This window comes from Ambystoma mexicanum, chromosome 13 (genome assembly GCF_040938575.1).
Source record: "Ambystoma mexicanum isolate Mex_15411 chromosome 13, UKY_AmexF1_1, whole genome shotgun sequence".
Classification (NCBI taxonomy): Eukaryota; Metazoa; Chordata; class Amphibia; order Caudata; family Ambystomatidae; genus Ambystoma; species Ambystoma mexicanum.
In genome coordinates this window covers 178,093,085-178,113,865 of record NC_090938.1, presented here as the reverse complement: position 1 = coordinate 178,113,865, position 20,781 = coordinate 178,093,085, and the positions used below count along the sequence as shown (strand labels likewise).

General features: G+C 41.0%; 1 protein-coding gene across 1 annotated transcript in view; it reads right to left on the bottom strand.

Annotated features, from left to right (window-relative positions):
- The window catches only part of LOC138521049 (phospholipid scramblase 1-like), a 331,721-nt gene that overhangs the window by 16,518 nt on the left and 294,422 nt on the right, over window positions 1-20,781 (bottom strand). Inside the window, exons 4-5 of the mRNA XM_069633566.1 lie at window positions 17,621-17,793; window positions 274-429 (exon numbers count right to left, since the gene is read on the bottom strand). Of these exons, the coding sequence (XP_069489667.1) occupies window positions 274-429; window positions 17,621-17,793 (329 nt within the window). The remainder of the gene's footprint in view (window positions 1-273; window positions 430-17,620; window positions 17,794-20,781) is intronic.

Below are 20,781 nucleotides of genomic sequence, written 5' to 3'. Positions count from 1 at the left end.
AGAACAATATTGTCAGCAAATTATTGTCAAAAACATTTAGCGCATGGAAAACAGGTTGGGGAGCCCAGGCATGTTTTACCTTCACATGGCTAAGCCACGACTTGACATTCCAAAATGGCGCAATCCCACGGAAAAACACTTTGCAAATCAGGTCCTATGTCTCTTCCTTGACTCTTTCGCAGAGATCAATGTCAAACACTTGAACAACGTATTGGAAACGGACAGAATATTAGTGATTGGAAGTTCGAAACAAAGCCTTGTTTGGAAACATACCTTAAACGTAGCCTCGCCGAAGTGTAAGATGCCCGGCCCATTGATGGTCATTATGTTCTGTCCTGCCTCATTGTCAATAGTGAATGTATGCGCACAAGGATTCCAGTTCTGCACAACACACCCAAGCTTTGTTCCAGGCGGAGAGTCCACTTCCAACTTCCATGCAAAAATTAAAAGAGTTTCAGTGTTCAGTTAAACTTGAAGTAACATCTAAATGTAGTTCTTTGTGAAACAAGGCATTGTTTGCTGCAAGTATCATCTGTTTTAAGATACAGTTTTGAGGTTATTTTCTTTCTGCGTTTTTATGGAACATCTCTATTACTGGAAAATCACTATCGTATGCCGGTTCTAATTTTGGTAATTAATCCATGTGCTAGTATAAGTTACATATAGAATTTTCAACAGTTAGCTTTCAACTATGGTCATATATTGCATAGAGGGGTTCCGATTGACATCTGAACAACGAGAGCAGGGCTTGAGTTTTCTTTGATGTCACTCAGACACCCGGGCATTGGAATACTCCCCATAACTGAAAAGGTGGCCATGTAAAATGTTATGATGTGCATGTCCCCCATATCCCTTTTCCACCCCCTGTGCTATCCCCAAGTTGATGATAAGGGTGGGCTTGAGAGGAAGATGTGTCTTGTTGCAACTGGGCTACTAGGCTTTCTCGGCTTCCCTCAGCTCTACGAGGACATATGGAGGAGTGAAAATGCCATATCCCCCTGTTGTGATATCTCACCAGTTTACTATAAATTCCATAATTTTCTGTGACTTCAAGGCAGGAAGATATAACATTTCGAAAAGTACTTGACTCAGAGTCCACACTATCACCCTGAACTACGTGCTTCATAATGCCAATATAACTCCTCAACGTCCACCTACAATGCATAGCTGGTCAATTCCTCTCAACTTGACATTGAATTCCCCATCCGGGTATTGTGCTTTGTTCAATCTTTTAGTTCCAGCCTATGATTCTATTACCCACCAGATTTAATGGCACATTTTTAAAGAGGTTTGCTCCTCTAACCTTATAATACCTCTTCGCCTCTCACAGGACACCACCCACTGTGATCCATACGATATGTTGTGTTATTGGGATTTGTGCCACGCACTGCTGCTTGTTAGGGGAGTACAGGGAAAATTCAAGGTGTTGCACTTAACTGCTGGTATGTGCACAACCAGGAGTACATGCAGTGGGTGTGCTTTCTAGGTGGATTGTGATTTGTAAACCAGAGGCATGTTCTTTACAGGTAGGCATTTTGTTTACAGGTAGAGATTTTGTTTACAGCTAGGCTACCTCTTGTTCTTTTTTGGCCAGTGGACTGGTTTGCAACGTGATTTGAGAGGTGGAGAGTTCTAACTGTTTAGGTGTGAGTTGCAGGTTTTGTGTAGCAGCTTGTGTTGACAAGTTTGGTGAGCATGTGGTGAATGGGGGTGGATGAAACATGAAGTTGTTAGTGGGTTCTGTTCTTTGGGCGTTGTTTGTAAGCTCATTTACTTTTGACATGATTGAATCCCTCTAATTGGTCCTGGTAACAGAGAACCTTTTTCAGAGAGGGTTTGGGTGCCTTTATAATTAATTATAATTAATGATAATTATAATTGTTCTTTTATAATGTGCTTAATGCCATAGATTGGTTTCTAAGTGCGGGATCGGGATTCAAACCTGTGTTGCCTGCATTGCCCCTAAGCTATCCCCCCTTTGACGCGCACACATCATCCCAAGACATTCATTTGTAATGGTGTCATCTGAAAATAAGCTCTTTATCTGTGAAAGTTCTCCTCTACTGAGGTTATGTCTCTTGGGTGAATGAAATTGTATTTTCTTCAAATCATTCAAATCCCTTTTCTGAAATATATCGATTGAGGGGATGTTGATAGGTGCACAAAACTTACCTTTTTGTTTGAATTCAATGTATTCAGCAGGTTCTTTGGCGCTTGCTGTGGTTGGCGGTAGTTCGGCAAAAAATGTTTTAAGTTTAAGTTTGTGAACCAATTTATACAGTTCCACCTGGGTGTTAAACCTATTTGTACTATAGGTGGGTACAAATATGCAACCTTTCTCAAACTCTATGTAATTGAATTGGCATCGCTCTAGTACTTTTGTTATTTGATAATGCTATATGCAGACCAACATCAAGTTAGTATATGAGTAAATACCAATTTATGGCCCTGACGAAGGACGTGTAAATCCGAAATGCATAGGCCATACCTCTGATGCATCTGCAAATATTGGATTCTAAATATATAAAAAATCAGTTGAAAGAAAAAATACTATCTTTATCTCTTTTTTAATACTACTACTCGAACTACACAGCATTTGAATATAATACTGTCAGCATATACCACATATATTGGTATCTGGGAGTGCAGCCCACACCGCTGGCTTCACGGCCAAGGTCTCGTTTTTGTTCTAGTTTGCAGTGCCATTTCATGGATGCAACTCACCAGTGGGTTTGCACCCCAAGCAGAATCATTAAGCAATCATCACAGAGAATTAAGGAATTGAAAGTTAGGTTGTGCACGCTCTCCACTCCTTGGATTCACACTTTTTCTAAATTCCTGCAATGCACATTCACAACATTCCTGATAAACACAGTAGAAAGATACTGCCCAGCATAATAATGTTGACCAATGAACAGCAACCTACTCTAGTCCCATAGAGAAGGCACAAAAAAGGAAGTGAGAAGGACTATGGGCTTGTGAGTAGGGGCGTCTTGACCCGGATCTTATTAAGTGAGTCTTACTGGTGCGCACATTTTTCTGAGAACGACCTATCACCGAAAACACCCCTCGCTCAGTGATCAATTGTGGTATAGTGTCCCGCAATGTGCATCCCTTGGACTAAAACAATACCAGTGTTTAGCTGTAACTTAAGGAGTTTTATTTGTAAATGTAAACTTTTTGTCACCAAATTCTTATTGTAGGCTTAACAATGCAGCATTGTGATTAATTTACTTGTGGACACGTATTTTGATCTATGCCAAGGTATGTGAAATGTATTACCGGTATATTCATACCGGAAACGTATTAACAATGAAGGTACGGTTATATCATTACATAACAGTAAATGTACACACGGGTGACTCCATTCTCCCTGTTACTCATGTCTTGTTTAACACATCATTAGTAAGCAACAAATCCAGAGAATCTTAAATGTTAGAAAAATAGTAATCCATGCATCACACTAACAATGAGTACTAGATCATGCACCATAGAAGTGAATTGAAAAGAAAAAAGAGAAACACGTTAAAGAAGGAAAAGGAGGAAAATAACAAATTCGATTGGTATAATTGGAAATGACATGTGTCTTACTAGTAATGTGTATTAATGGGAGTCTTGCACTCTCATAAACACTCTGTGATGGGAAATCGAGCACATTCAAGCGATCATACAGATACCTATTATTATTACAGTTATGCTAAACGAGTTTGTACATTGCATGCAGTCTGCATTTCCTTTTTATTTGTTGGAATCTCCTAATTACAGTTTATTGGGTATCCTGCCGGTAAATCCGACGGGATGCCACCAAAACGATAATACCATTTCAGTCACTTGGAATGCCGGAATAACCGGCATATTCCAGGTGGCGGAAACGCTGATAAATCCCCATTCCATAGAGTCCGGTAGGACTCCATGGAGAAGATTGCAATGGAGAAGATTGCTGGAATTACTGCCACTGGAATTACCGCTGCTGGTAATTCTGGCTTTTTCATGCCAGTGCAGGCAAGATTTACCTCCAGCTCTTGGCTGGTGGTAAATCAGTGCCCCCAGCTGCAAACTTGTGTTTTGCGGTGCAGTAAGAGTGCCTGAATTACCAGCAGTTTTGCCAGCCAATTTACTGCACCGGCAAAACTGTAATGAGACCCTATATCTCTAATTACCCTCGACTGGCCTCAACTCCGAACATACATGCATCATTCTCATTCTATTAATTTGCAATTGCGGTTTGGCCTCTCCTCATTACTACTTCTTGATCTGATACATTATTCTGTATATATTGGGAATGTATTCATCTATAAAATGACAAGGGTTGCAACTTTCTTTTTATTTCATCTATTAACTAATTAGCTACTGTGTTTTAAAACTAATGACAATTTCTTTCTCCTGATCAAGGAGGACCCATGGTTTCTCAGTATGTTGCATCACTAGCTAACCTATTCATGGGAACTTTGGGATAATACCACATGGAGATCGTTATTGACCTCCTCTCAGCCAATCAGAATGTCTAGAGTGCTGTCAATCATGACTGGTATTGACTGCATGCTAAACAGAAGCAGACAAGGAAATAACAATGCAATTTCCAGGGAAGGTTTCTTTCAACAAGAAACTTTCTGTCTAGGAGAACCCATTCTATTTGCTAGAACATCATATTTAACACATGGAAGAGAATGCTAAAACATGGGAAAATGTTGTCACTTTCTTATGAAGAAAACCTTTATTTTTACATGACAGTATAGGAATGCTTTTGTTAAACATGTTTCTATTTATTTTTATTAATAATGTGATACAGTTTATAATTAAACTTTACACATATTTATAAATTATTTTGACTACATGAACATTAATATTTCAGATATCAAAGCAGATAAAAAGATAAAGAAGAAGAGAGAAAAGTTTTTTAAAAAAAGATAAAAAATAGCAAACATATTTAAGGTGAATAACATTAGATATAAGGAAAACTCATATTTCTAAGTGCTTCCTTATTTAAGATCCCCATGTACAGTCCGGGAGTGCAAATGGAACTAATCACCAATAGCACTTGGGGTATCGTGCGCCCATAATCACCTCAACCAAAGTTACATTGGGTCCAAATCCCTGTTCCTGAATCCTCTTTACCCAGTAGTTGGTATCACTTTCTACTTGGGCGTGTGTTAAATCCGTAATGTTGGATGGATTCAGATGGAGTTGTCCAAGAGTCTTTCTACTTTTAGCCAGACATTGAACATAGCAATTAGTACCAGCAAGCTTTGAGAATTGATAAGACGTTGCCAAACATGGTTTCTCGGATAGATTCTAAGTCATGTACATGATTACTATAGCATAATAAGTACATATCTGCCATTTTTGCGCATTCTATCAATAGGTGTTTTGCAGTTTCTTTAGTTCCTCCATCTTTACATACACGACTACTCCTATTTGTCAGGACCGGTAGATTATCCATCCTCAGTGGAGTATAAATCGTCTAAGCTTGCTTGAAGGACAGAGGTTCAGGTAGTTCTGCATTTGTTTAAATGTATAGAGCATATAATGAATATATTGGTATTTGCAGAGTTTCCCAAGATGTTCATAATTTTCAAGCCAATCCCAAAGGTCGACCTTTTTTGACAGAGCTATTTTTAAGGGATGGCTGAATCTGTCACCTCTGTTGATCCAGCATATTTCCTTCAAGTAAATTTCAGTTTTATTTTTGAGGTGGCAATTGGTTGCTTCTTTGGAGATTTCACAGTAAATAGCTCTCATAAGCTGATTCTCTAGGTTATTGCTCATCCTTTAGTAAGTCAAACATGTTTCAGTTTGACCAAGTATGCAATTAAAATGCTTAATGTATCTAAATGCTATGAAATAAAACCACTTTTAATGTACTAACTCAGTTTGTATATTTATTTCACCCAGCATTAAAGTAACATGTTTTAGTTCACTACCAAAACTCCAAAACCTGTATTGGTACTGCCACGATGTGCTATTAGCCTTAAAGACCTTGGGAGGGGTGATTAGTTCTTGGAATAATGACCCTTCCCCAATTTATCGCCTAAGGAAAACTGTCTTAATGACCCCTCCCTTGGTATATACGGCTATTGTGAAAAATTGACCTCTGTCCTGCAGGAGTACAAGGATGAGCAGAGGCTAAAGGGCCTGCTCAGCCCTCAGACTTCTACAAAGCAAGAGCCAACAAAATCATAAAGGTAAACTAGGCACAATTAAAAGATATGCCTCCTTCGCCTTTCATGGTAATGTGAACTGAGGGAAGGCCATGCTCTCAGGAGGGGTGTGAATGTGGTTCATTAGCAACCCAATCAGCGAAGTATAACATTCCGAAATAAAGGAATGTCCAATCAAGGTTCTATAATGATATATACTTTAATCAAACACACCATGTACAATAGAAACTAACTAGAAAAAACTGTAAAAACCCACCCCTGTAGAAAGAACACAGAACATGCAAAGATAGAAAAGATGCAGCATTCTGGGTAATGAGACAGGGATAAAAGGCAATTAAAAGACCACAATGTTCAAAAGGGATATTTCCTGAGGCTGAAAAAGGGATTGAAGTGACCTATCTAGTCTCTAGGGCCCAAATATGGACTAGGGGGGCAGATACCAGTCAATAATATCTTTGCAAATGTCTTGGTGGTTCGACCGTGTTAAACCAGGCTTCTCGGCATCGTTCGCAGGTTCTTTTCAGTTCGAGGATGTGGCAGTCATGAGGGTCCAGAGGCCAGCTGACGCTGACTCAGAGTCAAACAGAAGGTAGATGCGGTCTTGAAGCGTTTACTCGAGCTGTGTAGATTGAGCGGGCACCATGTTCATTCAGCGGGGCCAAGTTCAATGATGGTTGAGTGTGCACCAGGATGTGCAGGCAAGTCGATTCAATGTGGAGGCTCTAACGATGCTATTTAGAGGCACCAGTGACAGGTTGATCGATTTACAGGAGCAGTGATGAAGACACAGTTGCTTAGAATGGTGACTCAAGAAATGTATGGCAGCAGTCCTTCGTTGGTTGGAGCCAAGGCAACAACGTGCTTCAGATGGTGTGGTGCAGCAGCAAACAGAGTAGAACAACTAATTGCGGTTCGAAGAATAATGAAGGCCAAAGACAGCTTCGAAGGATCCTTGAGGTTTGCTTGCTTAGAACACGCTTGAATCACGGCTTGCAGTGGTTTGGCAAATAAAACACAGCGATCTTGGCTGCTCAGGCTTCCAGGAGCTGGGATTCCCACTGCAGCGTCTTAAGGGCAAAGGTTAGCCCTTTGGTCTGGCTCCCAAACATTGGGGATGCTTGAACACACCTTCTGGGGTCCTAAAACATGAAAAAGTTGTAGGCAACAGTGTGGCTTCTATAGATGTAGGCCTTAGTCCAGCCTCAAAGTTCACCCCAATGGTCAGTGGGGATGGTTGGGGGACAGAGATCACCTCTGCCTTGGAACACCTGCTTCAACTTGTAGAGGAGGTCCTAGATATGGTCTGCACTCCAGCCACCCATTTTGAAATACCAGGAACATACTCAACGAGATATGTGACTTATGAGGAGCAAATAAACCAACAGAGAGCAGCACGAGGGCTCTGCCCAGTGCCCATCAGAAGAGCAATACCTGTTGAATGTCAATAACCAGACAACCATGGGCAGCACGGTACCGATTGAGACAACCGTACCAGCAGATGACACGAAATGAAGACTACTTACAAAGTGTGCCCTATTTGAAGACGAACGGTGATGACACAAGGGCCCGGACAGATGTTCAGATGAACGAAACGACAAACAAAATATGACACGCAAAGACGAAATGTAAGGAATAGTGATGTAATGGACTTAAAAGGAGAAATGATGTTGAACTGTAAAGAAACGTAACCATAAAACAGGATGAAGACACGGAACTAGCTAACACCTGTAAATAGGTTTGGAACGCAAGAGCTAAGGAAACAGTACTGCTTGCTATGCTTAGTAGAAGAATAGAGCGGCAAGCGCCAACTATATATCTACCTCAAAGAAGCACATTATACAAGGGAGAATCCATTTTTACAAAAGCAGAATTAAGCACAGGATGGTAGGGGTCAAACAGGCCAGGATTCATATACCAGCACAAAGCCAGATGAAAGAGCGGAATCAAAACTTAGCAAGAAGCAGCTTATGCCTGGGAATTCGAGGTCACCCAAGGAAGGGAGGAGAGCGGCAACTTCAAAGAATCGAAACTTAAGAGCATAGCAGCCTGTCACGTGAAGGTCGAGATAAGGAGGCCCAGGCAGGTGGCAAGGCTGAAGGGAGAATCAAATACGCAAATAGAAGGAAAATTAAGCAGCTTCACGGTGTACTAACACGTGACCAACCAGGCATGGAGAGGTACCAACGTCTGATATCACCCAACACCAGAGGATGCCATAACTTTTCCTGATAAGAAGCTACAGTTTCGAGGCCATCCTCTGCCAACTAATTGACACATAGCCCTAAAGTACTGATTGATGGAAGGGAGACAGGGTGAATCTTGGGGCATACCGCGTCTGGGTGACCGTTCTGCATGCTGCTAATTAAATTGGAGATTTATGCCTAGGGATGTAACCGACTCAATCACCTTGGACCAAATAATCAAGGGTCCTATAGCTCGTAGAACGAATGAGACGTTGTACTTTTAGTGACGTCTAGCACGAGTGATGTAGTGGGATGGTCTTAGGTGCCCACCCGATAAGAGTTATCCAATCATCACACTCTGTTACCATATACAGATATAGTACCTATACTTAAGTTATCTTTTTAACCAATAGAATTGCATGACAAACCTTTGAGTGTTACACGTCAATGTTGATGAGAATTTGCTATGACTATTGCTGTCTGAATGAAGAATTTGGAAGTTGGAGCGAGACGGGCGATCGCATCACTGATGATTTCATATTGTTTCTCCGTTTTTTGTACTTGTCATTAAACGGAATTCCCTTTGCCAAACCATTGAGTTGTCCTTATTGATTGGTGTTGGAGTAAGAGAATCCCGCACCCCATCCACCCCAAAGGTGCAGCTATCTCGTCTTAAAGTACCCGAGGGGGAGCTCTGATCCCATGGGCACGTCAGAGGTCGCTCCACCCTCCTGTACAAACTCACAACTGGAAGACTTTAGAAAGAACTGCTCTCTCAGCATGGTCCATCAAAATCTTCTTTGAAGGTTGGATCCAGAGATGATTCAAAGAAGTGTTGTGAGAACCCTTCTTCTAAAGGTGAAAGCCCACAAGTGATTGGACTAAAGCAGGTCTGCTTTAGATATCCTGCTCTTGAAAGCAGTGGACTTTGCCCTTCTGAGATCACACCCGAAGTGCTTTTTTCATGAGGAAGTGGAGGAGTCAGGACGGAGAGAGAGAGGCAGACAGGAAAAAATTGCAGAATCCTCCCCGAACTGTAGGGATACATCCCTGGCTACACTAACCCCACTACCATTCCATCTCAAAAGAATCAAAGGCCATTAGAAAGGCAGCTCCATGGAGTGAGGCATAGCCTTTTGTGAATGGGTGGGCAACCTTTGATTTCTGCTCCCAAATCAGCGTCCTGTCGAGTGGCTGTCTCTGGAGAAAGGGTGTTAACTGCCCTTGCAAATGAACAAAGAGAGGCAATCCCCCCAAGGCTACAGTCCTGTCACTGGGCAGTGGTAGCCTTGTCTGGAATGAGTAAACATAACTCTTCCACTGCTGAACTGGGCTCACAGGGCTGACACATGTATGATATCAATTTAATGTGGCTGGGATGACTATGAGAGATGCTGGCCACCATACCCTCACTCAGGTATGGCTTATATTTACAGTTTTATGTTCCACCAGTACAGGATCCTCGGAGTTATGCTATTTTTGGAACAAGGGTACATATCTTAAATACTGCCCCTGTGCATCAGAGACTTGGCTGCCACTGCAGCTGTCAAGGGGGTACCTGCAATCTCTGAACCTGCAATGAGTTTGGGAGCTGGAAGGGAACAGGGGAAGAACTATTGAGGTATACACTCAGGCATAACAGTAACCCATTTGCAATCCCACATAGATGCACTTCCAGTAGTGTTACAACCAATGTTTTGGACCTACATATATTCATAAACAATAATAAAATAGAGATGTGTATCTATAGGGAGCCAGCATGGGAGGACTCTGTACTACAGTCAACTAGTGGGCACAGGAAGGGAGCAATGATAACACCCCATATGGCAAAGTGATTAGAGCGCAAAGAAACTACAGCGAAAGAGAGAGACACAGCAAGGAAACAGGGTCTGACTAACAGATTCCTTGGAAGCGGATATAACCTCTGAGTAATAAGTAAAGCTGTTGAGAGAACAGGGACAGTAGACAGGAAAAATCGTTTGGTACCAAAACGAGAAATTTCAGACAAGGGTCTAGGCCAAGTGAAATTCATAACCGAATACTCAACAGTTCGTTTTCATAATCATAGTTTCTGAAAAGGAACTGGCATACACTACATTTAGATAAGGCTTTGGGACAGTACGTAGGAGACTGCCACTTCTGGTCTACCAGAAAGCCATCACTATGGGGAACACTATTAATAGGAGTTTCTGACACTGTATAGGAACGGATAGGAAAATCTAACAAACAGAAATGTGGCTTCCAGAGAGAATCAAAAACTTTCCCAAATGTGTACAGTGTAGTATGTGTTAGTTTGCAATAGAACACATAACTAAGTTCAACACTTACACACAGAGGGTGATAACTATCATGGGTTTTATTAACTGTCGAAGCACCGTGATTGTATACATTCCAGTTTCTAAATAGGAAATATTACGTGGGATCTTCAACACTGAGGACTGAGATCAGTGAAGATCTCACAGCACTCATGAACATGGATAGAAATATCCATTGGCACACAACTGGCATCACACCACTCTACCTCCAACACAGATGGACTTCTCTTTTTTGGATTAAAGGCATTAAAGAAACAAGAACCGAGAGGGAATTGTGAACTCAAGATCAAACAGGGGGTGAAGCTCATTTTCAAATTGAGAGCAATAAAACTACTCAAGTAAAACTGTGATCTACGTGTGTTCCTTTGAAAATTGGAATATTGTCATACAGATGAGAAGCCCTGTGAAAGTACTCATGAAGTGCAAAATGTGATAGCTAATTGATGTATTTTGGGTGGAGTATACATTTCATAACAGCAGGCATAGCTTTTCAATGCTTTGAACTGTACCAAATACAGTTCCTTTCTCTTGGCTTTTTCTCATTTCCTTATCTTTTGACTTTTCATCTTCTTCCTTTTCTCACAACAGACTAGATCTCGTAAACCATTTTGCGAGTGGGATAAGGTCACTATCTAAAGGGATTTCTGAAAATAGTGGTCATAGCTCTGTCAATAAATGTGCCTCTCTATCTCAAGGACACCAGGAAAGCACTCATACAATCAGAAAGTATCAACTGGACATCAATTTCAGGTATCAGGTAATATTATCCCCACCAAAAATATCGCCGTATATTTGGCCGTCAGGAACGGCCATAGGCGATATTTTTAGTGGGGATAATATTAGGGTTTTTTGGGAACTGGGGTTGTGGGGGTGTCCCCCGCTCCTTTTAAAGTAATACTGGGGTTACGGGGGTGTCCCCCGCAGGTTCCATGCCTCAATATCACCGTAAAAATATGGCAATAATTTTGTATGGCAATATTTTTGCGGGGTTATCAACACATGGAACCCAATTTCATGAGGTAACAGCACAGAACATGTACTGAGCATCAAAACACTACTGTACTGTTTGGATCAAAGTTCCGACAGCCATATGCCACAAAATATAATGATATTGTAAATATTAAATGTTACCCTCAATCAAATATGTTCTTACCATTTAATACAATAAAACAACAAGAAGCATGAGTGGCCATAGGTGGCAATGCACCTCCAGCTACATACATACTTGTACGGTGTACCTACAGGAGAAATATGAAATTGAGCAACATTTATTTAACCCCCATGTTACATTCTGGTTTCCTTAAATCAGAAACATTTTCATAATTTGGGCCGAAGAGGAGAGCTTAGTTGCGGCTCAGTTAGCGTTGATGTGCTAACCGCTAGGCCTGTAGGAGAACTTAGAGGCAGAGGCGGTGAGTCAGGAAAAATGGGAGTAGGATTTACAAGGCAAAACCATCTGCAGTCCTACCCCGGGCCATTAGGAGACAGGTCCCTTGCCTCTATTTCCCAATGTGCTCTCTCTCTCTCTCTCTCTCTCTCTCTCTCTCTCTCTCTCTCTCTCTCTCTCTCTCTCTCTCTCTCTCTCTCATCCACAGGATTACTGATTGCAACAATGTGATCCGGAAACATTAACTCTAGTAACAATTCATATTTACCATGAATTTGAAACGATAACTATCCAGTTACCTAAAATGTTAGTGTACATTTGAGAATCCAGTTCTGCGTTGCTCTCCAGTCACCTGACAAGAGGGCTAAACGTTACTAGAAACTGAACAATCTTTCTATAAGATGTATTTTCAGTCTCGAATCGCAAGACCTGACAATGTTTGTACTTATTTTAAGCATCACGCTTCCCAATGATGTGCCATGAATCATAACATTCGGAGTAGAACTTAAGTTGCCCAGCAATTATAGTTTGCACATCAATTAATTTCCTATACGGCGCTGCAAGACCAAGTCAGTAGAGTCTTTTGCAAATCATTATGAGTCCTGGTAGAGATTCATACTAATCCCTTTGCTATTTGCACAGGATTAGTACAGTGAACTAAAAGCAGCACTTGAATTATGGGGAGTGCCATACCAATGCTTTTGGGAAAAAATAGTAAGTACGGGTGTGAAGAAGAGACTACTGCCCTGCAGGTGTACAGGGATGAGCAGGGCTCCTTAGCCTCACACTACTTGAAAAACAGCAGTGATCTCAATTATAAATGTCAAACAGGTACAACAGGAATGGTATATCACCTTCCCTTTCTAAGGTGGCATGGGGCGAGGGATGACTGTACTCGGCAGGGGGCTATGAGCCAGCATGGAAGCATCCAAAAAACAATAGTTCACTAAGTTCTGCAATGGAAATAGAGTCGAATCAAGGTTCTTTAAAATACGACCTTAATTAAGCTAAAAGGTCAGACATACTATTAAAAACATTAGAAACCAACCCCTTTAGTGAGATACACAGAAAATGCAGACCGTGGGAGTAAAGGGCACTCTGAGTATAGAATAACATGGGTCTGCAGGTAAATAGTCTTGAGGAAAAGTGAAACAGGTCACGAATATATCTTTAAGTTACAAAACTGGGTATGAATTGTCACTGAGGGCTCTAGGGCAAGGACAGCAAGACAGTATCACAGATCTACGCTTTGTTGTCTTCATTCAGGTTCTGAACAGCATTTCACTGGGATTCTGGACACGTTCTGGTCCATGATGTCAGGTTCCAGTTGGCAAGCAGACTTTTCAGGATTCAACACATCGATACTGTTCGGCAAGTGGAAATGTCTCGAGGCTCGATTAAGCATGGGGCAAGCCGCTATGCTCACATCTACTTGGTTAGAAGGGTTCCACTTAGTCTTGATGCGTGAAAGCAGGGATTCAACTTCGGCAGAAAGTTGTTTTTTCTGGATCCAACCACTTAATGCAGTTAAGCAAGCAACAATAGCTCAAGGTTTGATGAAGCGTGGGACAGGCAAGTGTTGTTCGTAACAGTGCAGCTTGAAGGTGCTCAAAGCGGATTGAAGTGTAGAGAGTCAAAGGAAGCTACTTTGGCTCTTTGTAGCTGCTCAAAGGCATTTGGAGTGCAGCTCACAATGGCTCCAAAATGGCAGCGAGAGGCAAAGGCAGCTCCTTTTAGTGTTTGGGTTACTGCGAGACCCTCCACTGGGTGTCTGCCTTCTGCCCTTCCCAGCCAGGAAGGTTGCCAGGGACACTTTCATGGCTTGCCACTACAGCAGGAATGATCCTGGGCACCACTGTCCAGCAGCTGTCAGCTCTTTTCAAAAGTAGGTATGACGAAACACAGGGTTTTGTCACTCCTCCCAAGAGGGGAGCTTTTGCTTGTGAGGCTAGGGAGGTGAGCCCACTAAACAATATTTCCCCTAGGGGTGGCGGTCTGTGGGACCTAGAATATTGTACACTGCAAACCTAAACATAATAGACCAAGAAAACACACCTCAAAAAGGTATTTGCAATCATTTGTGATCAATCTTAAGGTGTGGAGGAGAAATGAACAGCCCTGACAAATGGGTTGAAAATTAAATCAGAGAGAAGACAAGTTCCCTAGTCGGGAACTCGTATCCCCTGCACACTGTCACCGGCCTTAATAATAAAGCCAAACATTCATTAATAATCCAAGATTAAATTTAGGCTTTGTATTTAAGATTTAGTTTCAATTTTGTTTAGTAGAGACCACAATTTGTCATATGCATTCTAATTCCACATACGTATGCTGAAGCATTATGGATAAAATACAATGTATATGTATTCATCTGGCGAAATGCGTTTTGAGTAAAAAAACTCTCTCTTCATCAGGGGCAAACTAAAGTACATCTTATTAGGAAATCAACATTTCAAATCTCCAAACATTTCCAATAGCATAAGGGTCATTACCTGTTACAATCTGTGTAGGTTAGGATTAAAAGCTCTATAATATACAATTTAGTAATTCAATACATGTATGTCTATATATGTACCTCAATAAATGTATAGTTCAGAACTCACCTCACTGAAAGTTGGCAGTATACTGCAACTGGCAATGAGTGACAGAAACAGCATTTCAAGTCTGAACAAGCTAAATTAGACTACATCCATGGTAAATTGCAGGAAATTATTATCCACAATAATGTATAACCACTCAACTCATATAAAGGCTGTGGAGTAGTCCCCTAAAAACAGGTATGAGACTATTGTTCCATCTTATTCTAATGACAGGGTTGTCCAAAGATCTGTAAATAAGTATAGCCATTATTGTGGTAAGCTACCCCATTGATTAAGTTGTATTATCAATCAAAGTTCCTTAGTATGCTCAAATTCTTGTCCCTTACTGTTCTAAAGGTATGGAGCTGGTGCCCGTCATGATCCAATCTTGTAATTGCAACCCGTGTATGCCGCAAAGGGGCCACCTAATGAATCAGGGTGCTTATCTGATGTCATCACGTAACATCAATGTAAACAAAAAGCGTGTAGCTTTCTTCGTAATGTTATGTGTGCTAGAAATAAATAATTTATACGGCCCGAATGCAAAATGTGGCATCCATAATTAACATTAAAAAAAGAGGGGAAATACCCCAAATTTATGCTAGTAATTACATATAGTAAAAGACCCAGTGACGCTCGCCCGTGAGAAAGAAGGTAATGGGAGGGGAGGAAGGGGGAGACCCGGGATGATGCAGGGACCAAGAGCAATCTCAGCCTACTCGTCCCAGTGCATGGACAAGTATCCATAAGAGTGAGAATAACTACAGGCGTCATCTTACTCATCCCAGTGAATGGACCAGAGTCCATAAGAGTGAGAATAACTGTGGTACTCAGCACTTGTTCCAGTGAATGGGCCAGTATCCACCATAGTGAGAATAACTCTGGGACTCAGTTTACTCATCTAAGTGAAGGGTCCAACACATGAAAGAAGGAGAACACCAGTGGAGCCTGCCTTACTCATTAAAACAAAACAGGAATACAACAAAAGAACAAACACAGTTGTTGGGCTGCAGTTATCATCCCAAAGTGACAGTTTATCCGACCAAGAAAATGTTGATATGAAACATGTTGTTCAAGAGGAAGTAAGGAACGAGAGGAATACAGAGAACCAAGCTCAAGTAAAGAGGAATTAAAGTTAACCTAAAATATTGGGGAAAGTGAATTTTAAAGAGACACTTCAAGAAACGAAAGAATGAAGGGATCAAAACACAAATGGAATGTGGAGAAGACGTTTTTCTACAGAAGCAAAAGGGGGAGCCAGGAAGGTGGACAAGTCTCATAGAGGAACTGAACAAGTTAATCCAAGAAATAGTCAATAACTATTTAAAAATGATCTACTAGAGCTGGAAAAACCTATCCACTAGAAGGGAGTCATTCTACTTGATGTTTTGTTGGTTTCTCTTAGTGGTAGGGCTAGTATAGATTACCTTTGAGACGAAGAATCATCTCCTTCTTATGACCTACCACATGGGTTGCTTTAAATGTCCCCCTGAAGTGGTTATGGAACATGTGTGCACCCTCCTTGGAAGTCCATATATACACCATAATGGCTGGGGACTTTGTGCAGTCTGTACCCAAAGGAGGTTCAAGTGAAATCTTGTAAGCAGTTTCAAGACGATGGTCCCATGAATATGATTTAAAGAAGGTTCAATTAGGAAACAGGGCTTGTATCCCCTTAAATACTCATCTTGTCAGAGTAGATTGGTCCAATGCAATGTGTATATGGTGGGCCAATCCTTGCTGTCATAACAAGTATTATTTCTTGTGATGTCAGTTCTGTTAGTGCCTTGTCTGCAGGACGTTAGAGGAGTTTTAGGATGGAAGTGTGTGCTGGGCATATTTGAGTTTGCTGGATACTTCTCCTATGTACATGTCATCTCCCGAGCTACACTGTATGGTCCCTCTCCTGTCTGCCAGAGAACAACAGGACTTTAAAATGTTCTCCCTGGTTTAACCTCAGCATTGTGTTGCAGTGGTCCCATTGAAGATCACAGCCCTCACCTGACCTCAGGCAAGTTATGTCATGCTCTCCCAAGAAGGTGTCAAGCCTACCCAGCAGAGAACAAAGATCTTCCTGGGTCCACTATTGATGCAATACCCAAGGACACTGTTGGGGCAAGGGTCACAGGAAACCAGTTAATAAAAAAAGGGATCAGATTGGGTTTTGGCAGTTTTAAGTGTAACTCCTCGTATGCCACTATATCAAACTAGATATAGTTTGATATTAATAATTAACCAAAATTCTGCCAGCATGCCATGTGGACTTGCAGGTAATATGGTTTGAATTATGAGTGCCTAATCTTAAAGCAGTCTATGGTTGTTGTAATTCATTTGATTCCAGCAGGTTTTTTCAGGAATGCACCTGTCACTCTCTAGCTGCCATCTTGCCAAATCACATTGCAGCTGCTACCGTTCAGTACACAGGGCACAGTAAAATACAAATGTGTGAACTATCCCTTTTTTTAGTATGGAGCTTTGGAAAGTGAGGCCTGTTTCTCCACGCTCACTTTCTGATAGAGAAAACAGTATCGTTTTACATAGCAAATATCAATAAAGCTCAGGAATGCACATCGTCATGGATGGCATTCTGTTACAGCACCTTTTTGTAAATAATATCTTGTTTTGAAGAAGTGCAACTCGTGTTTACATAATTAAATCGTTGTACTAAGTTTGAACATTAAGGTATACATTAACAACCAAAATAATCTAAATAGTAATCATTGTTTTTCTTATATAGCATTTCATGATGGATTCCTCGGACTTCTGAGTGGACCTGCAAATGTATTGGTACTCACTTTATTAAAGCTGAGAGAGCACCATCGTGGGGTTCGAACTTGTGAAGAATACCCTAGCCCCATGCCTGAGGTGAAAGCATAACCTTGGAGCTATCCAGCCACATAGTCAATGACCTTGATAAATAGGTACATTTAACTTTTTTTCAGAAATTCCTGTTAAGGTAGACTGTCTAAATGGTTTTAAGTTTTGCAAACATACCCACCTTATTCGAACGACAGGGAATGCAGCAGCAGGTGCATCCAGGGTCATAGCGCAAATTCATCACTTCATTGCCCGCAGTATCAACAATCTTAAAGCCAGATTCGCTTGTTGCGGAGTAAACTTGTTCTCCGAATTTGTTTCTTATTTGGTATCTGCTCCTTTCATTTTCGACAGCTACAAAGATGAAAAAAGGAAATTAAGAATCGTTTTACATTTTAATGCAAGTACTATACTACACAGTTTGCAAAGCTTTCCTTCAGGACAGTTTAATAAATGTGGACTGATTATCAGTGTCTTAACAATTATTGAGAACTCTATCATGGAACATTACTCATTCATTGATTATCCAATGTAAACGACATGGTTTTGCTGTGCCTTTTCCATTACTCATACGGGAGTCCTGCTTGTGCCCGATAGATTTCAGCGAAGCATTACTATGGAGAATACCATCTCCAGGGCAGCATCTTGTACCATCTATCCAGCCTTGAAGGACCCTCTATAAACAAGTGATAGCGGTGTTCTCTCTACACTGTGCCCAATAACAAATGTACAATGCACACAGGAACCATCATTTATTGAATATCCATTTTTCCTATCGTCCTGATGAAGACTGCCCAACCTTAAGCATTTCGCATCTGCTACAAGTGGCCGAAACACACCCATGTCGACGACTCACATATACAGTGTTGAATGTTCATACTGTTAATATAGATGTTTGAATCAGCCAATTAAATAGCATTCGGCTCCCAATAGATGGAAGGGGCCCCGTTCTTTTCTGTACAATAAGTTATGTAAAAAGTTCTGTTTTGGTTTTCTACATGTGCATTTGTTTTGCTGATTTACAATATTATACATTTGGTTCTGTCTTGTGAAAACATCAAACTTATACCATTGTTTAAGACTATGATGACCTTTTATTATGTAATGTCAACTTATTCTATTATTTATGATTATGACGACCTCTTGTTATGTTATGTCCAATTCCTTTTACAACTTATCCATGAGTAAAATGTACCAATTTCTCTATAGTCACTGGAGTTTTTTCATATATTCGGTACGCACTGATCATTTGTGTTGATAATCATTTTCCATTACTCATACAGGAAATCCTGAGATATTGCTCCCCCCACCACAGAGAGAATGCCCATTGGCCGAGAGCTTCAATTGTGGCCGCCCTGGCAACCCTTACTTGTTCTGCGCCTCCTTGCAATTCAATGGATTGTGTCTGTTTTTTGGTAGTTCAGCAAAAATTGGCAAAACCAGCTGAATTGCCTTGAGTTCATGAAACTTGGAATGGGTAAGTTCATACAATGGCGCGGTATGTGGATGGCGTATCCTGTATCCTTGTTTTGTCAATAATATTTGGTGCTTTACATAGCGCCGAAGACTGGAATTTGCTGTTTCAGAACGCTTTTAACAGGTCTTATCGATAACCAACATTATTGCCCACATCTCTGGTTCTCAATTTGTGAAGTCGGAAGGTTGAAGGTATGACTTGGCCGAGAGGGGTATCGAACCCTTGTCTGAACGCAGCTTTTTCTCATTGGAAGCGTGCACACTCTTGTATGCATAGTGCTGTCCACAATGCATTCCACCAACCCCTAAATGCCTTAAGAGAAGCTCGTCCACCCCTTCCCTACATTCCTCATTCATAGAAAATTGCTCATAAGCAGGAAAGGATGAGAAAGGGGTTTTGAAGGTTTCATAAATGCGCCTTTGTGAAACTAAGACTGCTTTGTTTGGAAACATCCTCAGTCAACTGAACATAAGCAGTGGTGGTTAGCCTAAGTTCTCTTTAGAGGTACTGAATAACAAGCTTAAAGATGTAAAAACAGAAAGTGAATGCTGTTAACTCCACTCCTGCTACTATGGATGGATGGAACTGCACCAAAGTGATATTTTGGAATATGGGTGGCAGGTGGTGGGTAAAATACAATATTCTGTGCCTTTTTCGTGCCATTACACATATTTTGGGGCACAGTTCAGAATGACAAGTAATTTATTGCTTTTTTTTACGGTCGCAAAATGGCGATATGCTGGATGGTCTAGCTAGAAGCTGTTTGATTAGTTTGAATAGTATGATAACTCAGTTTATGTGATTAAATAAGGCCTGATGGACCAGGTGTCAGTCACAGCGAGATGTAGGCTGGTGTTTCCCTGAATTTGGGAAGAATAATTTGACTGACTTTACAACTATGGTGACTCATAGCGTGTGCTGTATTGTGCCTGATATATCATTGAGTGATTCATTATGGTGACTCATAGCGTGCGCTGTATTGTGCCTGATATATCATTGAGTGATTCATTATGGTGACTCATAGCGTGCGCTGTATTGTGCCTGATATATCATTGAGTGATTCATTATGGTGACTCATAGCGTGCGCTGTATTGTGCCTGATATATCATTGAGTGATTCATTATGGTGACTCATAGCGTGCGCTGTATTGTGCCTGATATATCATTGAGTGATTCATTATGGTGACTCATATTGTGCGCTGTATTGTGCCTCATATATCATTGACTGATTTATTATGGTGACTCATAGCGTGCGCTGTATTGTGCATGATATATCATTGAGTGATTCATTATGGTGACTCAGAGCGTGCGCTGTATTGTGTCTGATATATCATTGAGTGATTCATTATCGTGACTCATAGCGTGCGCTGTATTGTGCATGATAATATCATTGAGTGATTCATTATGGTGACTCATAGCGTGCGCTGTATTGTGCCTGATATATCATTGAGTGATTCATTATGGTGACTCATAGCCTGGGCTGTATTGTGCCTGATATATCATTGAGTGATTAATTATGGTGACTCATAGCGTGCGCTGTATTGTGCCTGATATATCATTGAGTGATTCATCATGGTGACCCATAGCCTGGGCTGTATTGTGCCTGATATATCATTGAGTGATTCATTATGGTGACTCATAGCGTGCGCTGTATTGTGCCTGATATATCATTGAGTGATTCATCATGGTGACTCACAGCGTGCGCTGTATTGTGCCTGATATATCATTGAGTGATTCATTATGGTTCATTATGGTGACTCATAGCGTGTGCTATATTGTGCCTGATATATCAATGAGTGATTCATTAATTAACATTGCATTTACAGGCTCTTTGCTCAAGATTCCAATACATAGCCCAGGCAAGGA